Raw genomic sequence first — 24,043 nt, 5'->3', positions numbered from 1 at the left:
AGAGGCAGATGGCAGAGGAGACAGAGGGATGGCAGAGAGACAGGGAGCCAAAGGGGCAGAGACAGAGGCAGAGGCAGAGACAGGGCAGAGACAGAGGCTATTTTTCATTTTACAATGGTGAAATGAAGATTGAAAGATCATTTTCCCAATGTCACTCAGGTAACAGAAGTGGAAGCCAGGTTTCATCCTCCACCCCGATATTTTTCCTAAGGCCCTCCTGCCAAGTGGGCAGCTGGAGAAGGTCTAGATGTGGGAGGCTCTGGCCATGTTGATCCTCTGGCTGTCGGATTTTGCTTGCTCAGAAGGAAGGGGCTGTTTGTGTTCTACTCTTGGGTACAGGTTGCCATGTAGAGAGAGCTACAGCACTAGCTATGGTCTATGCAGATGGCTGACTAGCCTGCCTCTTCTCCACAAACCTCAGCAGAGACCCTTAGTCTCAACGTCAACTTTTGGACATCATGTCTTCTGCTGTATCTCTTCTGAGCACTCTCAGAAAAAGGAGCCTACCCGTGCAGTCCCCTCCCCAGCTGGGGAAAGGTCATGTCTATACTCTGACAAGCTGTTATCATTCCCAACACTTTCAACTTAAAGTACTCTGGTGGGCGGGTGGGTTCTACCCCCTTGGGATTTCTCTTTCTATGTCTCCAACTTCCCTTTCCAATTCCCTTTATTGTGAGGTCCTAGGCTTCATGCTGCACATCTTGGCTTGTTGGTCTTTGGTGTGATCTGAGGCTATTGTGCTACTGTTCTCACCCACCGTGGTCTAGTGAGGAATTTATACATTGACTTTCATGTGGTAAATTCTATAGAGATGCTGACTTCTGTGCTTCTTAGCTACATTGTCTGGTTCAAAGTGAGATAATTAAAATGTCTTTATGATGGGTATTGTATTGCATACATTTCACAAAGGTGAACCTTTCTGGTTCTTACGGATATGTAAGATACTAGAACAGGCCCCATGACAGCCATGGAAAACAACAGTGTTTGAAAGGGGGAAGAGGTAAGCAGTTTGTCTTTATCTCTGAGACAGAAGAGTTACACTTTGCACCAGGCATCGGCAACATAGTCTTTGCCAGTAGAATCACATAGATGTGCCCCCTGCATGAAATTCCAAAGTCTTAGGGGATATTTTCTTGCTGCCAGTAAATAATCTTTTATCACCTGACGGCTGAGGTCATAGAGATCCAGGTGGCCTTGGGGCTGGACAGGGAGATCAGGTGCTTCTTGAGGCATTTATGTCTATTTTGCAACAAAGGAACTGTCTGCCCTTTAACCATTAGATCAGGATGTTTTATCATTCAGATCTCCTCCACAGTTGTTGACGTTGAGCGTTTGCAGTTTACTGAAGCATGACTTTCCTCTTACATGTGAAACTCAGTCATCTTGGACTTGAGTTTTGGCCCAGGGTTAGAATGTTTGCATAATATACACAAAGTCTTGAGTTTGATCAGACACACACACACACACACACACACACACACACACACACACACACGTCAGCTAGTCATCCCAAGTAGTTTTTTCCAGTGAAGTTCATCTATACTGAAGTTTACGTGACAGAGGTTGTGTTTTCTGATGGGAACTAACAAGCTTGCTCACAATGACTAACCCACTAGCTAATTGTTAATCAGTGAGCCGGTGTCAGCTCATTGGGTTCTGATCCACAGAGGTTAGCATCCCTGTTGCGTGCAGGTAGAATATCCGTTGGAGGCCAAGGCCTTTTCCATTTCTAGAGATGATCTCTGAATCTGGATCTGAGAATCAGTGGTCTGTCTCAAGATGTTTTCCAACGCTGAAAGATGTAGATCGCCCCCTAGTGGTATTAGAGCGCACAGCTTTAGGGATTCTCTTTGCAACTGCTGCTCACAGAGCCTGCCATACCATGCTGTCCTGTGTTCTGTCATCCCCACCTTTTCCAAACCTATCCCTTTTCATCTGGGGACTTGGATATAGAGGAGATGTTAGGTCAAATTTCTCTTTGAATAATTAGATTTTGGCACACGCGGTTTCTCTCAAGCATGCTCACCGTGGCTTTGGGCTTCCTGTCATCCCATTCTCACTGTTGAAAGGGAAGGGGTTCGGAGAACTGGGGGTCGGTGGGGGAGGTTGTCCTTAGGACAGCAGTGGGGCCAGGACCAGTGCTTCTTCAAAGAGTAACAGTGCCTTCATAAAACAGGTGACGAGCTCATTTTCTTGGATCCTCACACAACCCAGACCTTCGTTGACACTGAAGAGAGTGGACTAGTAGACGACCACACTTTCCATTGCCTGCAGTCTCCACAGCGGATGAGTATCCTGAACTTGGATCCTTCTGTGGCCTTGGTGGGTCAAGGAGCTTTGGTGGTAACCTCTTTACAATAGGTTCCTTGGCAAGTGGTTGTTAGGGAGCACAGTGGTTGTTAAGAGCATACTTGCTCAGCACCCCTAAATGAGGCACAGTGATATGGTAGGTAAAGAATGGACCCTGGAGGCAGGCTTTTCACATTAGGCCCCAAGCTCTGCTACTTAACGATGTAGTTGTAAAGTCACTTAACCTTTCTGAGCATCAGTCTTCACATGTCTAGGAGTAGGAACACGCTACTTCCCTCATAATTTGGTTACGTGAGATGTAACATATATAGACAGTACAGGATCAGGCACAATGTACTCACTGTATAAAAGTCAGTAGCATTAATATCTCTCATCCTATTCCTTATTGCCTTCAAATGTTTGCCATATAAATTTAAGGTGGGTGAGGACGAGGAAGGGATAAGGGAGTAAGAGTCCTTGAGAGGTCAGCATCTATTTCTTGATGCCCAAACGCAGGCTGTCTCAGGGTAGCTGGGGAAAGTGTGGTTGCTGTCAGCATACATTGAAAAGGGCTGTCTACATCGTCATCCCCTGTTTCATCCATCAGAGTACCAGTGACTAAGACTGAGCCGTAACCCTTTGTTCAGGACCATTTCTCCTACTGAGGGATGACTGTCAGGACAGAAGGACACTGCTGCTTCATACAAGTTAAAATGTCCAGCAGTGCTGATGGCGGAGGGAGAAGGCAAGACAGAAGCTAGAGACCAGGAGGAAGAGGGAGAATGAGTAATGGATGGAGGGAGGGAGGAGACAGGGGGAAGTAAGGGACAGAAAGGGAGGGAAGGAGGGAGAGGAGGGAAGAAGAGAAAGAATTGCAAGGTATGTGCAAATTTTATGCAGTGATTTAGGGGAGAGAGAAGACCAGCCAGTCAGACTTCATGTGCCACCAGGAAAATGCATGGCAAGATGGTGGCCCACTTCCTAATTCTGGGAAAATAGCTCAATCTTGCAAGGGGGAATTCTAAGTAGTGTTCTTCTTCCTCACCCAAGGGATTTTTCTGCAAAGAAGAGAAAGACTTTGATAATTGGTGTAGTCTTGTTCAGAAGGTAAGTATGTATGGATTTTTAAAAGCAGCATAAACATGAAAGAAAGCTACTAATGATGACTATGTTTTTAGGATTACTTTTATATAACAACATGAAAACAGTTTGATATAAGATGAAAAAGAACCTGTCCAATGTGGAGAACTGGACATAAGTTTGGGGAAAGTGAATAAAGACTTTTAAGCCTTTGCATGTATCAGCCGAAAGATAGACTCAGCAGTGAAAGTTAGCATTGCAGCTCGCTAAGGCACCTGAAATGCTCAGCGAATATCAGGCAGTTCCAACCTCCAACTGCCCATTTCACATTGCTTAGTCAGCATTTCTTCCTTCCTGTGTTTGTAAAAGTGAGCAAAGAGACGAAAGTGCTTTCTAGGTGTTTAGTGGTTTATTTACAACCCAGTATATTTCATTATGGTTTAGAGGACTTTTCATTCTATTAACTGGCTTGTTTATATAAAATACAGGCACATGGCCACTGAAAGGGATTAGCATTTGCAGAAATGTGATAAGTGATTATTTTCTGGTTTTGGTATATTGTTTAATAGAGAATTGTACATTGGTTCACCAGTCTCTGTATCCATTTCCCTCATTGTCAGTCTCTAACACATACAATATCGACGTCATATATTGCTATACATTCACTGAATGAATGAATGAAGGGGGATCACAGGGAGTGATTATTTAAAGCATCAGGTTGGGTACCTGAGACACGAAGCTCTAGCTCTAAAACCAAAGGATCACAGGAGCCCAGAATGCTATATACAAAGAGAGGAAATATTTTTCTTCATAATGAACACATAATTAGCACTGACATCCCTAATAGAACCTGTAACCTCAGATAATAGTTTAGTGAAATGAAATATAGAGTTTACAATTATTTATTTATTTGAGAGAAGCTATTGCTATGTGGTTCAGGCTAGCCTGGAATTCAGTATGAAGAATTTTACGATACTTCTTCAACCTTCAGTGTACCTTAGATATGAGCCACCATGTCCAGTTCAAGAGAAATATTTCTTTATTTTATTTACATTTTAAATGTTATCACCTTTCCCAGTTTCCCCTCCAGAAACCTACTATCCAATTCTTCCTCCCCCTGATTCTATGAGGGTGCTCTGTTACCAACCCACCCACTTCTGCCTCCCCTCACTGGCATTCCCCTACATTGGGGCATCGAGCCTTGACAGAGCCAAGGCCCTCTCCTTCCATTGATGCCCGACAAAGCCATTCTCTGCTACATATGCCAATGGAGCCATAGGTCCATCCTTGTATACTCTTGGGATGGTAGTATAGTCTCTGGGAGCTCTGGGGTGTTTGGTTTGTTGATGTTGATGTTCTTATAGGGTTTCAAACCCCTTCAACTACTTCAGTTCTTTCTCTAACTCCTCCATTGGGGACCCTGTCCTCAGTTCAGTGGTTGGCTGCTGTGAGCATCCGCCTCTGTATTTGTCATGCTCTGGCAGAGCCTCTCAGGAGACAGCTATATCAGGGTCCTGTCAGCATGCACTTCTTGGCATCAGCAATAGTGTCTGGGTTTGGTGTCTGTATTTGGGATGGATCCCCCAGGTGAGGCAGTCTCTGGATGGCCTTTCCTTCAGTGTCAGCTCCACAATTTGAATCCATATTTTCTCCTATGAATATTTTCGTTCCCCCTTCTAAGAAGGCATGAAGCATCCACACTTTGGTCATCCTTCTTGAACTTCATGTGGGCTGTAAATTGTATCCTGGGTATTCTGAGTTTTGGGTTATATCCACTTATCAGTGAGTGCATGCCATGTATGTTCCTTTGTGATTGGGTTACCTCACTCAGGGTGATATTTTCTAGTTCATTCCATTTGTCTATGATTTTCATAAAGTCATTGTTTTTGATAGCTGAGTAATATTCCATTGTATAGATGTACCACATTTTCTGTATCCATTCCTCTGTTGAAGGGCATCTGGGTTCTTTCCAGCTTCTGGCTATTATAAATAAGGCTGCTATGAATGTAGTGGAGCATGTGTCTTTTGGGTATATGCCCAGGAGTTGTATAGCTGGGTCCTCAGGTAGTGCAATGTCCAATTTTCTGAGGAACCACCAGACTGATTTCCAGAGTGATTGTACCAGCTTGCAATTTACTTTTGTGTGTCTGCGTGATTATGCCCTGTTTATTCAGATACCTATGGAGGCCAGAAGAGGGCATTGGGTTTTCTGGAGCCTTAGATACATATTGTGACCTGCCCATTGTAGATGCTGGGTACTAAATTTGCTCCTGGAAGAACAGAGAGTGATCCCAACCACTGAGCTCCAAGAGAGTTATTTTTTAAAGGATGTGTTTCCATTTCAGAATGTAGTAAAGCTCTACATTCTGTTTGAAGCCAGATGACAATGTAATGATAGCTGTATCATTTACATTTTTCTTTTTTTTTTTTTTTTGAACTGGGGACCCGAACCCAGGGCCTTGCGCTTGCTAGCAAGTGCTCTACCACTAAAACTAAATCCCCAACCCCCATTTTTCTTTTTTAAATATTTTTCTTTTTTAATTTTAAAATTAGTTTATAAATTTTATAAATAAAGCAGCATGCCAGCAGAAGGCATCAAATCTCATTACAGATGGTTGTGAACAATCACCATGTGGTTGCTGGGATTTGAACTCAGGACCTCTGGAAGAGCAGCAAGTACTCTTAACTTCTGAGCCATCTCTCCAGCCCCTAGGATATGTTTCTTAAATTTGGACAAGAACTGAAAGCAGGCTAATTTGTACCAGAATTCTGTTGGGGCATATTTAATCGAATTGAATTGAATTGAATTGAATTGAATTGAATTGAATTGAATTGAATTGAATTGAATGACTTTTTAAGGAACACCTCATGTGTTCACTGAGTTGACCTTGGATTCCCAGTAAACTCTCTGAGTCCCATGATCAGTCCATACTAGGCTCCATTAGCTATGAGCTCCAGTGTCCTTCTTGCCTTATCGACAGAATCCAGAATTGAAGTCAGCCAGGGTTGTCAGATGATTCAAGTAGAGGATGAATGTATTTTTTTAAGATTTATTTATTTTATTTATACGAATACACTGTAGCTGTTTTCAGACACAACAGAAGAGGACATCAGATCCCATTACAGATGGTTGTGAGCCACCGTGTGGTTGCTGGGAATTGAACTCAGGACCTCTGGAAGAGCAGTCAGTGCTCTTAACCGCTGAGCCATCTCTGCAGCCCTGAGGATGAATATATTTGCTAGGTATTCTTTGTACACTTGCCAACTGCCAGGCTAAGCTCGGGGTTTAGGTTCATGAATTGCGAACTAAACAGAAGAGTAGTGACTCCATGGTATTTACAGCTGTTTCTTGGTCTACCCAGGAAATTCTAAAGGAGAATTTGAGGATGTTTGAATTAGTTCAGAAACATCCATCACACTGGCCTCCCTTTGTACCTCCAGCCAAGCCAGAAGTGACAACCACAGGGGCAGGTAAGCTATTTTTGTAAGCTCTTGGCCAGCAGACCCAACATGTTACAACTGTTTGCTGATATAAAGGCAACTGTGGTTCATCTCATTTATGAAAAGTGAAATTTCTGCTCATCCAGTCTGAGCAAAGTATGGTGCTTTTAATTATTATAAGTTTTAAAGAAGCTGATGTTTGTTGGCTTTAAAGACTGATAAGAAAAAGAATATTAACTCAGTGTAAAAGATTTATCATTGTGAAATAAAGATGACTAACATTTGTTTTAGAATGACAAACCAGAGGCCTGGCTAAGTCAAAAAGTACCTTGATGTTTGGGTTGGTATTCGTGTACCTGTAATCACTCAAAATGATGAGGTTAAAGATCCTGAGTTCCAGGCCAGCTTGCACTACATCCCAAGGCCTCTCAACAGAGAAACTGTCTGGAAGCCAAAGAGCACCTCAAGCAGACCACTGTGATCAGGCCTATATAAACAGACCTGATCACTTTGAGTCTTAAAGAAAAAGTTTAATACTTTATAGTAGGTCTCATTGTATATTTCCTCCAGACAAACCTTGATTTTAGCAAATCGATTCAACCATTCAGAATGGCAGTGGCTGGGTAGTATCTTGACGGGGGGGAGGGGAGCATCCATCCAAGTGTCAAGCTTTTCTCCTTTCTCCTTTCTCTATTCCAACAGAATTCATAGACTCTACTGAACAACTGGAGGACTTTGACCTGGAGGAAGATTTTGAGATTCTGAGTGTGTAGGATAGTGAGAACTCAATGAGGTGCTCTTCTGCCCTCAATCTGGCATCACAAGAACATGAACTTGTTACATAAAACTTTTCTGGTCAGCAAGTGCCTGATATGCCAATAGCATAGGAACTAAACAGCAACTGTGACTGAGCCGATTGCCCTTTTTCTCAGAACTAAAACAAAAAAGAGCAAACCAATGACACCAAGTCATCCCTGAAAGACAGAAAAATCGTGGAGTCTAGGAGAAGATTCAGAATCCATTGCTTCCCAGCTCGTCTTGGTGATAGCAATTCTTCAGCAACTGAAACGAGGGCATTTGGAAGACAGACAGCATCTCCCATCTTGCTGCAACTCTGAGCAGATGAGAGACAGTTATACGATCTTTCCTCACCCTTTCAGGTGTGACCTCTTTGGGGCTAAATACGAAGAAGAAATCTGTTTTCTTGCTCAAATAATAAAATAAATGAATCAGGGAGAAATACTCTTGTTAAATAATCTGAATATGCAGTTTACATAACTATAATTTTTATCAAAATATTTGTCAAATGTACACTTCTTAAATGTCTTCCTTTTTGGAGAAACCTATTTGATAGGTCACAATCTCCATCTTTACTTATACTTTCACTAGATGTCACCATATCCTTAAATCAAACCACGATCACTTGAAGCAGAGGTCAGCAAACTTTTTCTGTAAAGATATTATTTTAGGCTTTGTAGACCTGGTGGCCTTTGTCATAACTATCTTACTCTGTAAAAACAGCCCCAGACAATATGCATGTGACTGAGCATGGCTGTAATCTAATAAAACTTGATTTACAAAAGCAAGTGGAGGGCTGGACTGGCCTTGCCAATCACTCACTTAAAGCATTGATTTTTGTTTGAAGGATTAAATAAATTGTTTGAATTATACTGTTTTTATTGGGAACTATATGTAGAAAGAATTAGTCATATGATGACGTTCAGTCTGTCCATTAAAGTCCAAGACATGTTAGGGCTAACACCTTTCTAAGTTTGGAAGGACATACTCATGAAGTTGCCTGTGCTGAATATGCGGCAAGGAAGATGCTCAACTCTCCACAGTATCTACCTATCTTCTTTTTGTTGCCCCTTTAAGTGTGTGTTTCACATGGGTCTACAATTCATCTTCATTCTTTACAGAGATTACAGGAGGCCAATATCTGGAGTCTCAAAATTGTACTGACCAACTCACTTCTTTCCTTAGGTTTCATTCTTTTTTCCTTTTCCTTTTCCTTCCTTCCTTTCTTTTTTGCCAGTATGTTATATATTCCATAGGTTTAAAATTCAAAAGGTGAAAAATGGTATTCAGGATAATACCATTCTCTCCCACGGGTCGGTTTCCTTCCCTGAAAACTCCTGGGTTGTTCTTGTTTATCCTTCCACTGAATTGTTTTATGCATATGTAAACATATTTAAGTTTTTGCACATGAAAGATATCCACGTGTGTCCACATATAGTTTAGATTTCATTTTTAATATTTATTTGTGTGCATATATGCACATGTGCATTGACTCACAGAGGCAAGACATCCCTGGCAGAAGTGGAGGCTCTCTTTGGGCATCAGGTGTCCTCTTTTATCATTCTCTGTACAATCTTTTGAGAGAGGATCTCTCCATGAACCTGGAGCTCATGTTTTCTTGGTTAGGGTGGAAGGCAGTAACACCCAGCCATCCTCCTGTCTCCACTTCCCTCGAAGCTGGGGTTAAGACATACACAGGACTAGTGGCTTTTTCATGTGGGTGTTGGGACCCAAACTTCAGTCCTCCTGCTTGGGCAGCAAGCACTCTTAACTGCTGAGCCATCTCTCCAGTCAGAAGGTTTCATTTGACTGATTTTTAATGTTTCCTTATTTTAACTTAATTGGTAGATGATCCTGAGGCCACTGAAAATGCCTTTCTTGAACTCTAGCATGTGAAAGAGATAAAAGTAGTGGTGTGCTAATTCTGAAACCTGTTGTGGGTTTGTTAATCAGGAGAAGGCGCTTTCTACCTTTGACTAGAGAGTTTTCTAATTTCCCCGTCTCAATGTTTTGTTATAAAGTGTAGCGAGAATGGATATTAGAAAAGTTTTTCAAAGAGTCTCGACAAGTCAAATGTTCGCATTTCATTAATTTTATTTGCTATGTACCATTTGTTACTTGTCTAGGAGGTGGCGACAACAGCTCAGAATATACTGGGTACGCTTTGCCTGCAGTGGCACACTTTACATAATACTCAAGGAAGTGAAGGACCTGGAAGGGAGTGCTTCACATCACTGTAACTGACTGTGTTCTACGCAACTGGTAATTAAAATGAATTGTTTCAAACAGAAGGCAATACTTCATGGCCAACTCAGACTGTGCCTCAGGTCTGCTAACAGTGCTGTGTGCTAGATTTTTATGAAATTTAAAAAAAGCTGTCAACTAGTTTAAAAAGCTACCTGTGGGAGATTAGTTGAATGGCCATTTTATCAGAACTTCTGTAGTAGCCTCAGAATGCAGGGAGCCAACATATTGTAGCTTCAGTTCGTCACCCTGCACACATCTGGGTGGCATTTGGAATAACTAGGGATTTCTGAGGAATGGGGACATGAGATTTACATTTTTGTTCCTGGACTCAGGAACTGCAACTTCTATGTTTATTCATCACTCTGCCCTAGGCCAAGAAGAAAGAGAAGTGATTCTCATTTCCTTCTGTAAGCTTGGTCACATTTACTGTATTCTTTGTTTCGCTTTGCACGGGGCCATCTTGTCTATCTCTCTGCATGTGGACCAGGGGGCAGTGATTTATCCAGGACCTTTCAGCCTTTCCTAGTGAAGATGGGGCATTAACGTAACAAAACTCTGGAAGGACTCACAGCTCAGTTCTGGCTATAGGCTGTCTCCTCATTCCGATACTGCTGCCTGTCTAACTATAATAGGCTGCCTTCAGTAGGGAGGGCTAGCCCTAGGCAGACTTGAACTGTCTATAATGTTCAGCCAGAAACATACTTTTAGGGTAGAAATTCTGAGTTGTGGTTTGACTCAAATAATATGTGGTGATGTCTTGTCATAAATAACTTAGCTGTTACAGAGTTTCCTGGTTATTGGCAGTGAGGACAGCTCTAGCAGCCTTAGAAAATGGCGGTTTAGCACACCTTTCTGAGGTAGCCATGAATAATCACACACAATGGAACATTAGCACCAGATGGATGGAAACAGGAGAGCGAATTGAATCCTAGCACAGTGGGCTCATCTGTTGGGCCTGAGGGTTGGGATGACCAATGTCCAGTAGTCCAGTCCAAATGAGGCTTTGATGTACAACTTGACAGGCAGATGGGCTTAGGTCTTCCTTTCTCAGATGGTTCAGACTTGTTGAGGTGAGTGTTGTGAGGTGGGTAGGGAGATCAGGGGCTGCATGACTGCATGACGGGCAATGCCCTACAGCGTTTTCATACACACCTGGCAGCGGCTCACCCTGGTGTGAAGCTGCCCCGTTTTCAGAGTCTCGGACACAGGCTGTTCCTGAAACTGCCTTCTCTCCTCCACTGTTGTCAGCCAGAAACTGTACTTGTTGGCAAAGTAGTGGCAGGTACCACGGGCACCGCTGCACTCGATGAAAGGATTGGCCCGGAAGTCCTCAAGACAGGAGCCAGGGGAGACTAGGGATTGGCCTCCACCCTCAGTCCCAGCAGCAGTGTGCTGAAACAGAAGGGAGAGTGCTGTGTGAGCTCTGGCAGAACCCAACACTGGAGGTACTCCTGTTTCTACAGGACTGCATATGTGCCCCATTCTAGAACTCTGGGTCCTACTGGGGTCCAGGTCACTCAGTTTCTAGCCAGCCTGAAGAACCTGGGCTTCAGAGGCAAGCACTGTCCATCCTCCCTGAAGCAGCTGTGGAATGCTACACCCTTACCCCAGCTCCTTTGTGTCCTGCATGGTTAGTGATCACACACACACACACACACACACACACACACACACACACACACACACACACACACACACACACACACACCACTTATTTATTTTGTGGGGGGTTTGGTTAGGCTTAGTGTTAAGTGCCTTTGCCTAGGGATCCCTCTTGTTGGCCCTCAGACATATACATCTGAGCAATGCTGGATTTAGGTTTTGGAATTAACCGAGCTTTAAATCCATTATGGTACACTGTTCTCTAAGAAGGGAAAGAGTATGATAGTCCCCAATGCTCTTTCTTGTAACAAGCATGTCCCTGTAGTTCTCATCCTGAAATTACCTCCACTAGAACTTTTAATTTTCAACCTGTGCTACACTCTCTGGAGTGACACACAGTATTTTTACCCTGACAAATAAAGGAAGGCTTGGGTGTATTTGATTATTTGATCTAAAATATCTCAGGCTTCACTTTAGAGGGCTTCCTTGGAGTTCAGTTTCTAGGTTCCTGGTGTTCTAGGTCTCTAGTCACTATACCTCCAGACCTACATCTTGACCATCTCCCCTCAGGTTAGCTGGAAGCACGGAGACCAAGAAGAGGCTTTATACACATCTGCATCAGTAAGCAGGCAGTCAGTTTGCTTAAGTTTCAGAGAATGATACTTTGCTGATGACTTGGGCTTATGAAATCATATCAGTTTTGGGTGGGAGCAATTACATCAGAGTCTTTGGTGATTCAGTGAGAAGCTCTGCCCAACCAGGGACTTCAGTAGGCTTTATACTATAGTTTTTCTGGGAGTTGCCTTGGTCTTACTCCTGATCTCATTTGAAGAAACCTCCCCAGATAGTTACAGAACCATCTCCTCAGGATTACTGATGTTCTCTTTCCTAGCTAGACACACAGCATGCCTTCACACCACAAAAATTGCAGAAGCAACAAAATGCTCACAAGGCCGTACAATCAGAGCATGCCTCCATGCTAAGCTTTAAGAGGAGAGAGCAGGAGCTAGACAGATCTGGAAAGGGTAGACAGCAAGGTGGTAAATGTTATTCTCAGTCTAATCAGTACAATTATGTGCTGGCCTCAGTTGAGGACAGCATTTCTCTCAGTATGTTCAGATTACAGTTCTAGTCTTCCCTTTGTAGTGACAAAACTGAAGGACACATAGAGTAGGGCCTTGGCTTGTGACACATACAGGTTCTTAGTCCAGAACACCAGGTTCAAATTCTATGTACCCCCTCCCTACAACCACAAAAATTGTAATTTACATCTTCATCTCTCTTGTTAAACTATTTTCTAACCATTCCCCTTGAGCCTGGGATCAAAGGGAGGGCCCTTCCTAAGCTCTTCGCATCCGACCCTCTAACTGTGTTCTCCACTGAGGGACAGAATGGTTCAAGGCCTCACCATGAGGAAGGAGTATCCAATCCAGAGGCTGTGCCAGCCCACAGGGCACTGTGGAACGGTGATATCCTGGCTGTGCACAGCAATGGCTTGTGAGGGTGCCTCACATACAGAACAGCGACTGATATACTGGGGAATCTGGGTCTCGCCCACAGGCATCATGGGAATAGGGGCAGTAGTGGAGAGCCAGTAGGATTTATCATTGCGCCTGGCATAGTGGCACACTTCATTGATGTTGCAGTAGATGAAGGGCATGGTGCTGAATCGGGGCAGGCAGGAGCCAGCAAATCCTGGGAAGAGAATATGGGCAAGAATCAGGTAAGTGCTGGCGAAAAAGCAGAGGCACGAGGCCTGGAGTGACTGAAGATGTCAATTCCATTTAAATGCTTGCTCAGAGCAGTATAGCTCTCTCCTCACAGTTCTGTGACTTTGGTAGGTGCTGGAGTCTGAGGATCAAATTGTATCCTAAAGGTACCAAGGGAGTTGAATAATGACACGAATCTTTTGATAAAGTGAATAATGACTCCTTAATTAATCTGCTTTGTAAAACCAACATTTAATGGATGGAATCCATGTCTAAGACTTAGCACACCTGCTGCTAATGCAATTAATACTTGGGTAATCATCACTGCCCTGCAGGTCATGTTACTATTGTTATCACTAATCACTAATACTTAATGGAGGCTTAAATATATTTTACATTGAGTGATTCATGAATTCCTTACACCACTCTATGTGACAGGTAGTAGAAATAGCTTAGTCCCATTAAGGGAGGATGAAAGCTTGGAGAGATTGAATAATTTACCCAGGGCATGTGACTTTGAAGCAGTAGGACCAGCATTTGGATCACAATCCTTTTGACTCCAGGGCTAATGCTTGTGGCCTATTTTGCAACCGTAGGTCTAAAGGGCTGTGAGAAGAAAGTGGTCAGTTCTCAATCCTTGTAGGGACATGGAGTGTGGACTAGCTGTCAAAGCCAGTACTTACCCAGATCCTGGTTATGGGCTTTCTCCTGCCCTTCCACGAACAGCAAGCTGTAACCCACCCATAGCTGGCTCATGCCAATGGGGCATGGTGGCACGTGTTCTGACTGACTGTGTTTTACTAGTGTGTAGCCCACTCTCACACTGTGTCCAGGCATCCCAGGCTGCCCAATGGGGCCCTGATTTCCTGGAGCTCCTGAGAAGAAAAGAACATATAAGTAAGTATGATGCAGATGCTAATAACACTAGCCACTCATTGATCCTAAACATTTGTAAGGCACATCATATACAGGTGTTCAACCACTTGATTCTGATGTCCCCAGGAGTTGGCACTATTATCAGCCTACTCTACAGTTGAGGAAAATGAGGTTCTGAGCTGCCACAACTAGACGCTAATGGAGTTCCAAGTCCAATTCATGTGTGCCCAGCTATTTGGTTTCCATTTCAAGAGTCTACCATCCATTATCCTTCTTCAGACTGGCCTTCTGTTCTAAGAGTGAATGGAGTGGAATTCTTCTCATGACCAGCCTTGAAGTCTTTCACAGGGCATAACTAGCTCCTGAATCAGAAGCATTATAAATAACATTAGCATTAGACGGACAAAGCTTCATCTGCCTCTCTTGTCCATGGTAGATATGACTGTACCATTTTACTACTGAGCTTTAGAAGTATTCTGTACTAAGGACAAGTGATTTGTTGTATTCTTTCATCCATGTCAGGATAGGACAGAAAGCCATAAAAAGGAAAGCCAGGAAGATTTTGAAGTCAACCTGGATAACATAGTGAGTTTGAGGGCAAACTGGGCTATGCAACAAGACACTGGTAATGCATAAATAAATAAGTAAATAAATAAATAAATAAATAAATAGAAAGGTGGAGGATAACCCAGACAATGATGTGGATAAGTCTGTTGCCTTCTTGAATCATGTAGGAATTCCATTCATAGGTTGGAGGCTGTGCAATGTGAAGAGTAGAAGAACAATGTAATGGTTTGAATAAGAATAAGTGCCATAGGCTCATATAGCCTAATGCTTAGTGTAAGAGTTTGTATATGCTCAGCCTAGGTGTGGCCCTGTTGGAGTGGGTTTGGCCTTGTTGGAGGCATTGTAGCACTCTGGGTATAGGCTCTAAAACCCTCATCCTAGCTGCCAAGAAGTCGGTATTCTGCTAGCAGCCTTCAGATGATGTAGAACCCTCAGTTCTGCCTGCACCATGCCTATCTAGATGCCTCCATACTCTTGCTTAGATGATAGTGGACTGAACCTCTGAACCTGTAAGCCAGCCCCAATTAAATGTTTTCCTTATAAGAGTTGCCTTGGTCATGGTGTCTGTTCACAGCAGGAAAACCCTAACTAAGACAGTCATCAAGAATGCCACTATTTGAGAAGGATTAGGAAGTATGGCCTTGTTGGAGAAAGTGTGTGCCTACCTGCCTGCTGCCATGTTCCATTCAGGATGATAATGGACTATACCTCTGTAACTGCAAGTAAGCCCCCAATTACATTATTTTTTTATTCAGAGTTGTCTTTGTCATGGTGTCTCTTCACAGCAATAGAACAGTGAGAAAGACATAAGATGGTACCAAAAGTGGGGTCTTGCCCTGATGTCACTCCCTTTATTTTATTTAGCAGCAAGATTTAATTGTTTTTTATTCCTTGAGCACTAGAATTGACTCCAACAGAACATTTCCTGGTACTCCCTTTCTCCTCAAACTTTACATTTTGTATTTTTCCTGGTGCTCCTTTTCACACTGTACATTTTGTATTTTTTTTCCTTGCTTTCCCCTGCTCCTTTTCATTGTGGATCTGCATAAGAGTTATCAAAAACACACAATACAGTCAACATTAGGCTATCTTGAAATTTCCTCTGCCCACACCATTAATCCAAAACTCTTCCGTTTATTCTCAGGCAGATTTTTATGGGAAGGGCAAAAAGCAGCCACATTCTGTGTCAAATATATCATAAGAATGGTATCTATCCTATTTTCCAATATTTTTCCCCTCTGAAATTTCTTCAGCCAGGCCCCCAAAGTTCAAATTTCCCTCAATACTGTCTTCTATGCTCTTGTTATTATGGCTCCTTAATCCTTGCTTAATGTATCCAACCACTTTTCTAGTCCAAAGTCCCAAACAACAAAAGCATGATCAGGCCTGTCACAGGAATACCCCAATCCTGGTATGCTTTCTTTAATAAGAGTTGTCTTGGTCATGGTTTCTCTTCGTAGTAATAGAACATTAAGAGAAACAAGAACTCAGCCTGTGAGCTACCTCATAGTGGCAAATTTACCACATGGTTGACTAAATACCCAAGTTGTGTTAACCTGACCTTCAAATCCTGGAGGTCCTTGTAGTCCAGGGAGACCAGGATCACCAAGGATTCCAGATGGGCCTGGAAGCCCATTGGGGCCATCCTTGCCAGGGATTCCAGGTAGGCCTTTGGAACCTGTAAGAGAGAAAATGCACAGAGTAGGGGAGCACTCAATATGGAAGGCACAGAGTGTCCAAAAACTTTCTAGCTTTTTCCTTCCCAGGCAAGGAGTTTGGGAGCCTTGGGAAGTAGCTAGGGAAATGTTTGATGAAGGCACTTTCTCAGAACTGTGCCAATCCAGTAGCTTCAGCCTCTGAACCAAGGCCTTTTGGCTTCCCACTGAGTCCCCTTTTTCTGGTGTCATTCTTACCTTGCAGACCCACAGAGCCTTGAGATCCAGGGTCTCCTGTGAGGCCTGGGATGCCATCAATGCCTGGCAGACCCAAAGGTCCTGGAGGAACGTGCCGAGCTTCAGCAATTGGTGTGTGTCCTGGAGCACCCTGGGGGCCAGAAAAGCCTGAGGGTGGGTGGTGAAACAGTACAGGTTAGTCTGGAACAGAGAGGAATAAGGCATCCTTCCCTCTACCTGGCAATCACCCAACTGTTTTCTCTCTCTTTTTTTTTTTTTTTGTGCTCGCAATTCCCACTTGAGGCTTCCAATACAGAATACAGAACTCTTGATAGAACCTTCTTTCCCCATCTCCTTCTTAGTGACTTGGTGGGTTCATGTGGTCAAGGCAGGGAGCAAATCATACTTATTGTCCCCTGGAACCCCACCCCCATAGTTCAGTATGGTGGAAGGCAGGAAATGTCTGCTGCAAATAGCCTTGGCTTAGGGATGGAACAGATGTTTACTTACACACTGGTCAGAATGCACCAGAGGTGCAGTTAGTATCCCAGCCTAAAAAGACCTACCAAGTCAGCCACTTTAGAAATAGAATAAACTTGTTTTACTAATTCATTAATCAAGTAATTCTTGGGTCCTTACTATCTGTCAAGATTCTGGGAGATGAGGAACAGGAGCAGTGATGGACCTTTATGGAGACTATGGATTAGTGATGAAGATGAGCAAAGCACAGTTTGGCAAATATCATTAACCCCATTGTGCACATCTTAAGAAGGACTGGGAAGGAAATAATTGATGTAGTGACAATGAGAGGGAGCATAGGGTAACTTGGGTAGAGGGATCTGCTTTAGAGTTACCAGTGGCTTCTTATAACCAGTGACAGTTATGCTGAAACTATTCAACCATCAGAAGTATCAGGGGGAGCTAGACATTTAAAGAATTGAAGGATAAGAGAGCATTATGAAACATATACAGTATTGACAGGAATGTAGTGTTGGTATTGTGGAAATCAATATTGGGGCTCCTCAAAATAAACCCTAAAACTAGAATTGAAATATGATCCAACAGTACAATTCTCAGTAATATACTCACAGGACTCCAAGTCAGCATACCATAGAGATACCGCAATTTATGTTAATCCCTATAGTATTCACAATAGTCAAGGGTTGGAAACAGACTAAGTGTCCATTAACAGATGAATGGACAAAGAAAATGGGACACATATACAGGAAGGAACTTTCTTCAGTCAGGTGAAAAGTGAAGCATATCATGTAGAAGCAAATGAATACAATTGGAGAGCACCATGTCACGTGAACATACATGACAAAAAAACATAGGAGTGATTAATTAGGGGAAAGGGAACTAATAGGATGGGGATAAGAGGACAAAAAAGGTAATTGGGACAATATTTGAGATGCCAATGGACAGTAAAAAGGACAGGTTGGCATGAGGACAGAGGGAGGTGTCATATATTATTTTGTGGGCCATGGTTCTTTTCCATGCCATGAATAGAATGGTTTGCCTTTTATCAGTAACTATACATGAAAAATTGTCTTTGGGAGAGGAAGGCTGCTACATGAGAAACGTTGATGGCTTAGACCTCAAAGGCACAGCAGAATTGATGGGAAGTACACAGATGCTAGGCATGCTAGAAGAGGGAGCCCTCAGGGGCTGCTAATAGACTGAATAGTTGAATGGATAGAGAGAATTTTGCTTCTTTTCTGAACGTAGAAAATGAGGTTAGTGGTCTAGGTGAAATGCAGAAGTAATTCAGAGGGAGGGCAGGACCCATGGTAGCAAAGCAGTAAGGACCTCAGTTCTGGGAGTACATTGACACAGAGGTATCTCCAGAGGAGAGAACCTACCTCCTGGATTTGGGATGCCCTAGTTGGTTTTGTGGTGTGGTAGACAATGTGGCTTCCCAAAGAACCCCAACTTCATGCTGTACCCCTTTATTCCATAGCTCAGGCTTGGTCCTGCACTCACCTCTTGGCCCCGCCTTCCCCTTCATTCCAGGAAATCCTGGGTCTCCTGGCGGCCCAATCTTGCCAGGAGTCCCCATGAGGCCAGGTTCCCCTCTCATGCCTGGTAAGGGCCAAAGGAAAACATGTCAGGTGTTGACATGATGGTGACAGAGGGAGATTGGTCAGGAAAAGCACCATCCATGAGCCTCTTCGGGGCAACTGGACTGTACAGTGGTGACTAATAGGTCTTGCAGCTGGTGGAACAGACTTACCTTTTAGCCCTAGATCTCCAGAGAGCCCAGAGAAACCCGGAAGTCCCTGGTTTCCCTTGAGCCCTTGAAGGCCTGGAATTCCAGGGAAGCCAGAGTCTCCAGGATCGCCTTGATCTGAGGATGGTCCAGGGGGACCTGGAGGGCCTGGGAGACCTGGGCGGCCTAGGGATAAGATTGGAGAATTAATGAAGTGCAAAGAGATGGGAAGCTACTGAAGGTCTAAGAAAGCCCACTCCTAGTGCAGGGCCCTTTGTTGCAGTTCAGGAATCTCCCATGCCCAGACTTTCCAAAACACTTCAGCAAAATACAGCTAGTTCCAGTCCCTTAAATCTTGATTGGAGGGAATAAATTGAGGCCAAGCAGATCCATGCATGTCCAGCAACAGGGAGAGTGCTGCATTATATACAGCATGTCTGCCTACATCAAAGTAAGGTGGCCAGATGTGTTTGGAGTTTCTTATTTTTACCTCGTTCTCCATCTAGGCCTGGCCGCCCAGGGTCACCAGGCTGTCCTGTTATGACTGAGGGCAAGGAGATGCCTGGGGCTCCAGGAGTACCAGCAGGACCTTGAAGACCCGGGGAACCTGTAACGAATAAATAAAATGGGGCTCAGAGGGCTTCTCATGTTTAGGAAAGGGGCCAAGAGCATTCAGAAATTGGAAGGGATGAGATAGCTGCAAGACCAGAGGACACCAGTAGAGGGCTGTCTCCCATGCATGCTAACTTCTCAGCAAGCTGACAACAGTAAATAAGACTGAGATTCTTCCGGTCCAGCTGGAGCTCCGTTTTATTGGGCGAGAGCTGTGGAAATTTCTAGCTCCCCAATTTCACTGGTGGTGGAAATATTTTAGGCTGTTTTTCCTCCAGATTAGAAGTCAAAGAAAGCATGGCTGAGCAGCTGGAATTTAGGTTTTCAAAGTGTTGTTATTAAACACACTGGTTCATCAAACTTTCCCAACTGCCAGTTCTGTCTGAAGCTGCCCTAAAGTTATGGATAGTGTATGACTGAGGACAGACCATCCAGAACCGAGGCAGCAAGAATATTATGGGTCCCCCTGTGTGTCCTAAGTTTCCCTGCTCTCTTCTGGCACATCTAGGCAAAAAACAACAACAACAACAACCAGTATTTTGTAGGTAACTGAGTGGAAGTACAGCTTAGTTGTCTGTTGAACATATCTCGTACTAGATATCTGTCCCCCTTTGGCCAAAGTATATAGTTATGTTCTTTGCTCAGACTCCTGTCTTTACATGTTTTTGATTTGTGGAACAATTTCTATATATGTTAAAAACAAAAACTGCCATCAAATGACAAAATACTTATTTAATGTATGATAAACACATATATGGTAATCTTGAAGGGGAAACATCAAAACTATCTAAACACATGTGAAAGTTCCTGCTGTATGCTCAGGAGGAAACAAATGTGTTAACTGGCATATTCCGATGGAGAGTCAAATAAGAAAGTTCGGTGGAATGTGCCTGATCAAACCCCATTGGTTGAGATTCCTTTTTGTGTGTGAGAGGAAAAAACCCAAAAATATTGTTACCCAATTTCTCTTCTTATAGCCATCTTTTAAAAGCTAGTAGATCTGTGTAAATGTGTAACGAGATGTGGTAGATTATCCAAAGCAGATGTTTAAAATAGCTCATTAGTACTTCGGATCACAAGGAAAACTAGAGATGAAAACGTTGATTTTGAGAAAATATTCTTGTTAAGTTTAGGAAAAAAAACCAAGTGCAAAAGAAGCTGCACATATTGTCAGCTGTGTCGTGATGACTCTGTGGAGTACTTTTCTTTTTCATTAAGGTGAGGAACTGAAAAGAAAGATAGATTTTGCATGCTTTTCCCGTCAAACAGAGGTATATATATATATATATATATATATATATATATGCATATAGAAAAACATATATATTTATATCAGCTGAAATTATGCAAAACTAACAAGCAAAATACCATATCACCCCTTATAATGGAGTAAGCATGGTCAGTTCACAGAATCATAGTCCTCCATGTCAATGTTTTAAAGACTTGCATGCTCTTTATCTGCTTCTTGACTTTATAATTAAACTACTTTATCATCAAATAGTAAATAAATACATTGAACAAAAGTAGTGCCATAGTCCCATGGTTTTAACAACCTAGCAGTCTCATGTGTGTTTGGGTGTGGGTGCGCCATAGTGCAGGAGTGGAGTCCAGAGGGTCGCTCTGTGGAGTTGGGTCTCTCCTTCACCCTTTATTTTGTTTGGTTTGAGCAGTAGAAATCAGGCTGTCAGGCTTTTTAGGCATCTGTATCCACTGAGCCCTCTTTGAGCGTTGTATGTTTTTTTATTATAACTAACATGTTCTAAGTAGGGAGCTACACATGCCCAATAACCAGTTTGCTAACTCATTCCAATGCTAAAGCCCGAGAAACTTTAACTACAGAAATGTAGGCTTTAAAGATGTGATGCAAGTATGAAAACATCAATATAATTGCAAATCATTTAGCGAAAGGTATCGTGAACACAGGGAATGGAGTGTTCTCAGATTCAGTCTGTTTTACTTCCACTACCAATCACAGAGTGTTTTCTCTGGTGGGCACAATACATGCTATATTCTTTTTAAACACATTGCTTCAGTAAAGAATAATCTAGGTACGATGAACACATCTGTACTTCATTGTCCCAGGAAAGAAAAACGAAGCTGGCATTATCTTAGTAATTATGTGTGTAGTCTCCATAGATTCCACCCCCTCCTCCCAGAGAACCAGTCCCAAATTCTGTGTTCACTTCCTTCCTTCTCATCGTAATTTCTTCGTGAATATTTGCATCCCTAGACAGTATGTTGGTTGTTTTGCTTATTTTGAACATCTAATGAGAGAACCACACCAAGAGTATTCCCTTGTGACATGCTGCCCTTCATAATTAGGTTTCTATAATATATCCATCTTGATGTGTACTGTTTACTGTAATTGTAATTACAATTTTTATGTCAGCTAAAGTAAATGAATAATTTGATAACTAGAAATTCACAGGCAAGATTTACAAACAGAAGAAGAAATGCCATATGTTTCCATCTGGTTCCCTCTCCTCCGTGTCCTGGGAAAGAAGCCACAGTCCCTTTATAGGCTCAGACCCTCCTTTGAGCCTTTCTCTGGAGAAGCTCCTGGATTTCCCCAAAGAACAAGTTTGCCCAGACCAAAGGAAGAGTTAAACACAGAAACAACAGATGCCCCAATTCAAATTACAGCAGGAAATGAATTAATGTATGACTATGGTTTCTGGGAAACCTACACTATGTAAACAGAAAGTGTGATGAGACCTCAGGCCCCAAATGTACTGCAGTTACTACTTCCCAAGTGGCATGTAATAGCGTGGTGCCTAGTGTTTCTGGGGCATCTGCTAGGCACTGAGATATGTTCTTTGACTTATATTACCTTACTGTTCACAGAGTCCTCAGAAAACCTGTGAGGCAGCCCTGTTATATCCATTTTACAGAAAAAAAAACTGAGTTTGGTTGGCATTGACAGGCAGGTGTGTAACTTCATTGCTTAGCGTCACACAGCTCAGTGAAAGGGAGAACTGGAATTTGAATGCCAAGGCCAGGCTCTTAGGTCACGACTGACTGCATTCATTGTCTGCTTCATATATAGTGGGAGACATGTGAGTCTCCAGAACACTGCCAAGGAAGCTGAAGAATGAGAAATCATAATTTTAGAGAAGTTCTAGAATGGGACACCTAGGGAGACTTCAAACAGTGTGGGAAGCTGAGTTCAGGGTGGAATTTGGTTAATGAAAATACAACCTAACCTGGTAGAGTGCAGCCTGTGGGCTTGGCCTCAGGAGACCATGTTTTCTCGGTCTTGGCTTTCTTCTGCCAGGTGGATTCTATTATCCTCATGGAGCACTAAGGACACTGGAGCTAAGATCTCATAAAAGAGACCAACTGTGCTCCTTAGAAGCATTCATCCTGACTTTGACCAAGTGGGAAAAAGAGGTCCAGAGTTGAATTGAAAAGAGCCAGGGGGCACTTGGTAGAATGCTCCCACTACTGTTTGCTGGGAAGCCATAGGAATACCCTTCATCCCTGTCTCTGAAGTCATTGTTAAGGGTTCTGAGACTCTCAAAGATGTAAAGAACAAGCACAAGTCTACCCTATCAACCTTTTGGCTCCAATCAATCCCAAACCCTCATCCCCTGCCAAGGCCTCATTCAGTTTCTGCAAGTCCTGACTTGGGCTCACTTACCTTGGTCACCTTTTTGTCCCCTTAAGCCTTGTTTCCCTGGATCTCCGATGACAATTCCTGGCATTCCCTTTTCCCCTTTGGGACCAGGCAGGCCAGCTGGCCCAGGAACACCAGTGATACTGGCTCCTAGGAAGAAATGTAGAGGGAGGGGACAGATTTCAGAGGGAGACAGTCCTTGGGCCTAGTTGACTTCCCTGTGGTCTAGAAGAAGAGCTCATTCCCACAGAAAGGTGAAACATCCTCTTTCCTTCTCCAATAGAAGACAAGTGAGAAGATCTAACTCCCACGATATGGGATATACTGTAGTCAAGAACACATGGCCAATTCCTTCCAGTTCTGGAAGGGCTTTATATTCTTTTTTTTTCTTTTTCGGAGCTGGGGACCGAACCCAGGGCCTTGCGGTTGCTAGGCAAGCGCTCTACCACTGAGCCAAATCCCCAACCCCCCTATATTCTTAACCTTGATCTTCAGGGCCTTTCTTTACCTGGAGTGCCGTGAGTACCCTTGGTGCCTGGAAGTCCATTCAGTCCATGTAAACCAGGAAGTCCAGGGAATCCTAAGGAGAGAAAACATCAGAAACCATTCTATCCATATTGAGGCATTACTTGATGTTTTCTAGAAGAATAGCCAATTTCTAACATATACCTTGGGTTCTCATGATTTTTATAAAGGCTATTGCAGCTTTTAGAGTAAGATGGCAGTTAATTAGCTGATAAGGTTTGGATCTGAAATGTCTCCCCAAAGCCAAAGTATTGAAGGTTTATTCCCTAGAACCTTTAGAAAATTATTCAATTACAATGATCCTGACTTTAGAAATGTATTAATTCAATTTGACTAAAAGAATGAGTGAGTTCTTGAGCGGTAGAAAAACTTCCAAAGTGGGGTGCAATTGGAAGAAGAAGGTAACTGGAAGCATGCCTCGTACTGCCCTTACTGCTTCCTGATCGCCACGAGGTGAGCAGCCCAGCCCTACAATATACCCTATCATGATAACCTTCCTTACCACAGGTTCAGATACAATGAAGCCAAGTGACGACTGTGGACTAAAACCTCTAAGATCACAAGCTCCAATAAATATGTT

At 43.0% G+C, this 24,043-nt stretch overlaps 2 protein-coding genes across 2 annotated transcripts in view; one reads left to right on the top strand and one right to left on the bottom strand.

Annotated features, from left to right (window-relative positions):
* The first annotated feature begins 2,099 nt into the window (after positions 1-2,099).
* Positions 2,100-8,480, top strand: LOC116888930 (cysteine protease ATG4A-like). Its single transcript, XM_032890172.1, has 4 exons — positions 2,100-2,322; positions 3,340-3,396; positions 6,732-6,840; positions 7,513-8,480. The coding sequence occupies exons 1-4, from the start codon at positions 2,287-2,289 to the stop codon at positions 7,581-7,583; spliced, it is 273 nt and encodes a 90-aa protein (XP_032746063.1). The 5' UTR covers positions 2,100-2,286; the 3' UTR covers positions 7,584-8,480.
* Positions 8,481-9,684: 1,204 nt separating this feature from the next.
* Positions 9,685-24,043, bottom strand: part of Col4a6 (collagen type IV alpha 6 chain) — a 71,774-nt gene continuing 57,415 nt past the window's right edge. Inside the window, exons 34-43 of the mRNA XM_032889457.1 lie at positions 23,447-23,518; positions 22,963-23,088; positions 19,201-19,317; positions 18,735-18,896; positions 18,485-18,583; positions 16,523-16,669; positions 16,171-16,287; positions 13,850-14,041; positions 12,866-13,152; positions 9,685-11,247 (exon numbers count right to left, since the gene is read on the bottom strand). Coding sequence (XP_032745348.1) covers positions 10,987-11,247; positions 12,866-13,152; positions 13,850-14,041; positions 16,171-16,287; positions 16,523-16,669; positions 18,485-18,583; positions 18,735-18,896; positions 19,201-19,317; positions 22,963-23,088; positions 23,447-23,518 — 1,580 coding nt within the window. The 3' untranslated portion in view covers positions 9,685-10,986. The remainder of the gene's footprint in view (positions 11,248-12,865; positions 13,153-13,849; positions 14,042-16,170; positions 16,288-16,522; positions 16,670-18,484; positions 18,584-18,734; positions 18,897-19,200; positions 19,318-22,962; positions 23,089-23,446; positions 23,519-24,043) is intronic.

This window comes from Rattus rattus, chromosome X (assembly GCF_011064425.1).
Source record: "Rattus rattus isolate New Zealand chromosome X, Rrattus_CSIRO_v1, whole genome shotgun sequence".
NCBI lineage: Eukaryota > Metazoa > Chordata > Mammalia > Rodentia > Muridae > Rattus > Rattus rattus.
This window is presented reverse-complemented; position numbering and strand designations above follow the sequence as displayed.

What these genes read in the sequence shown, in the direction of transcription:
- LOC116888930 (XM_032890172.1), top strand. Translation starts at nt 2,287, where the DNA reads ATGAGTATCCTGAACTTGGATCCTTCTGTGGCCTTG. An exon ending in GGTGTAGTCTTGTTCAGAAG is followed by an intron (nt 3,397 to 6,731) that starts GTAAGTATGTAT and finishes TGGTCTACCCAG; the next exon opens with GAAATTCTAAAGGAGAATTT. An exon ending in AGTGACAACCACAGGGGCAG is followed by an intron (nt 6,841 to 7,512) that starts GTAAGCTATTTT and finishes CTATTCCAACAG; the next exon opens with AATTCATAGACTCTACTGAA.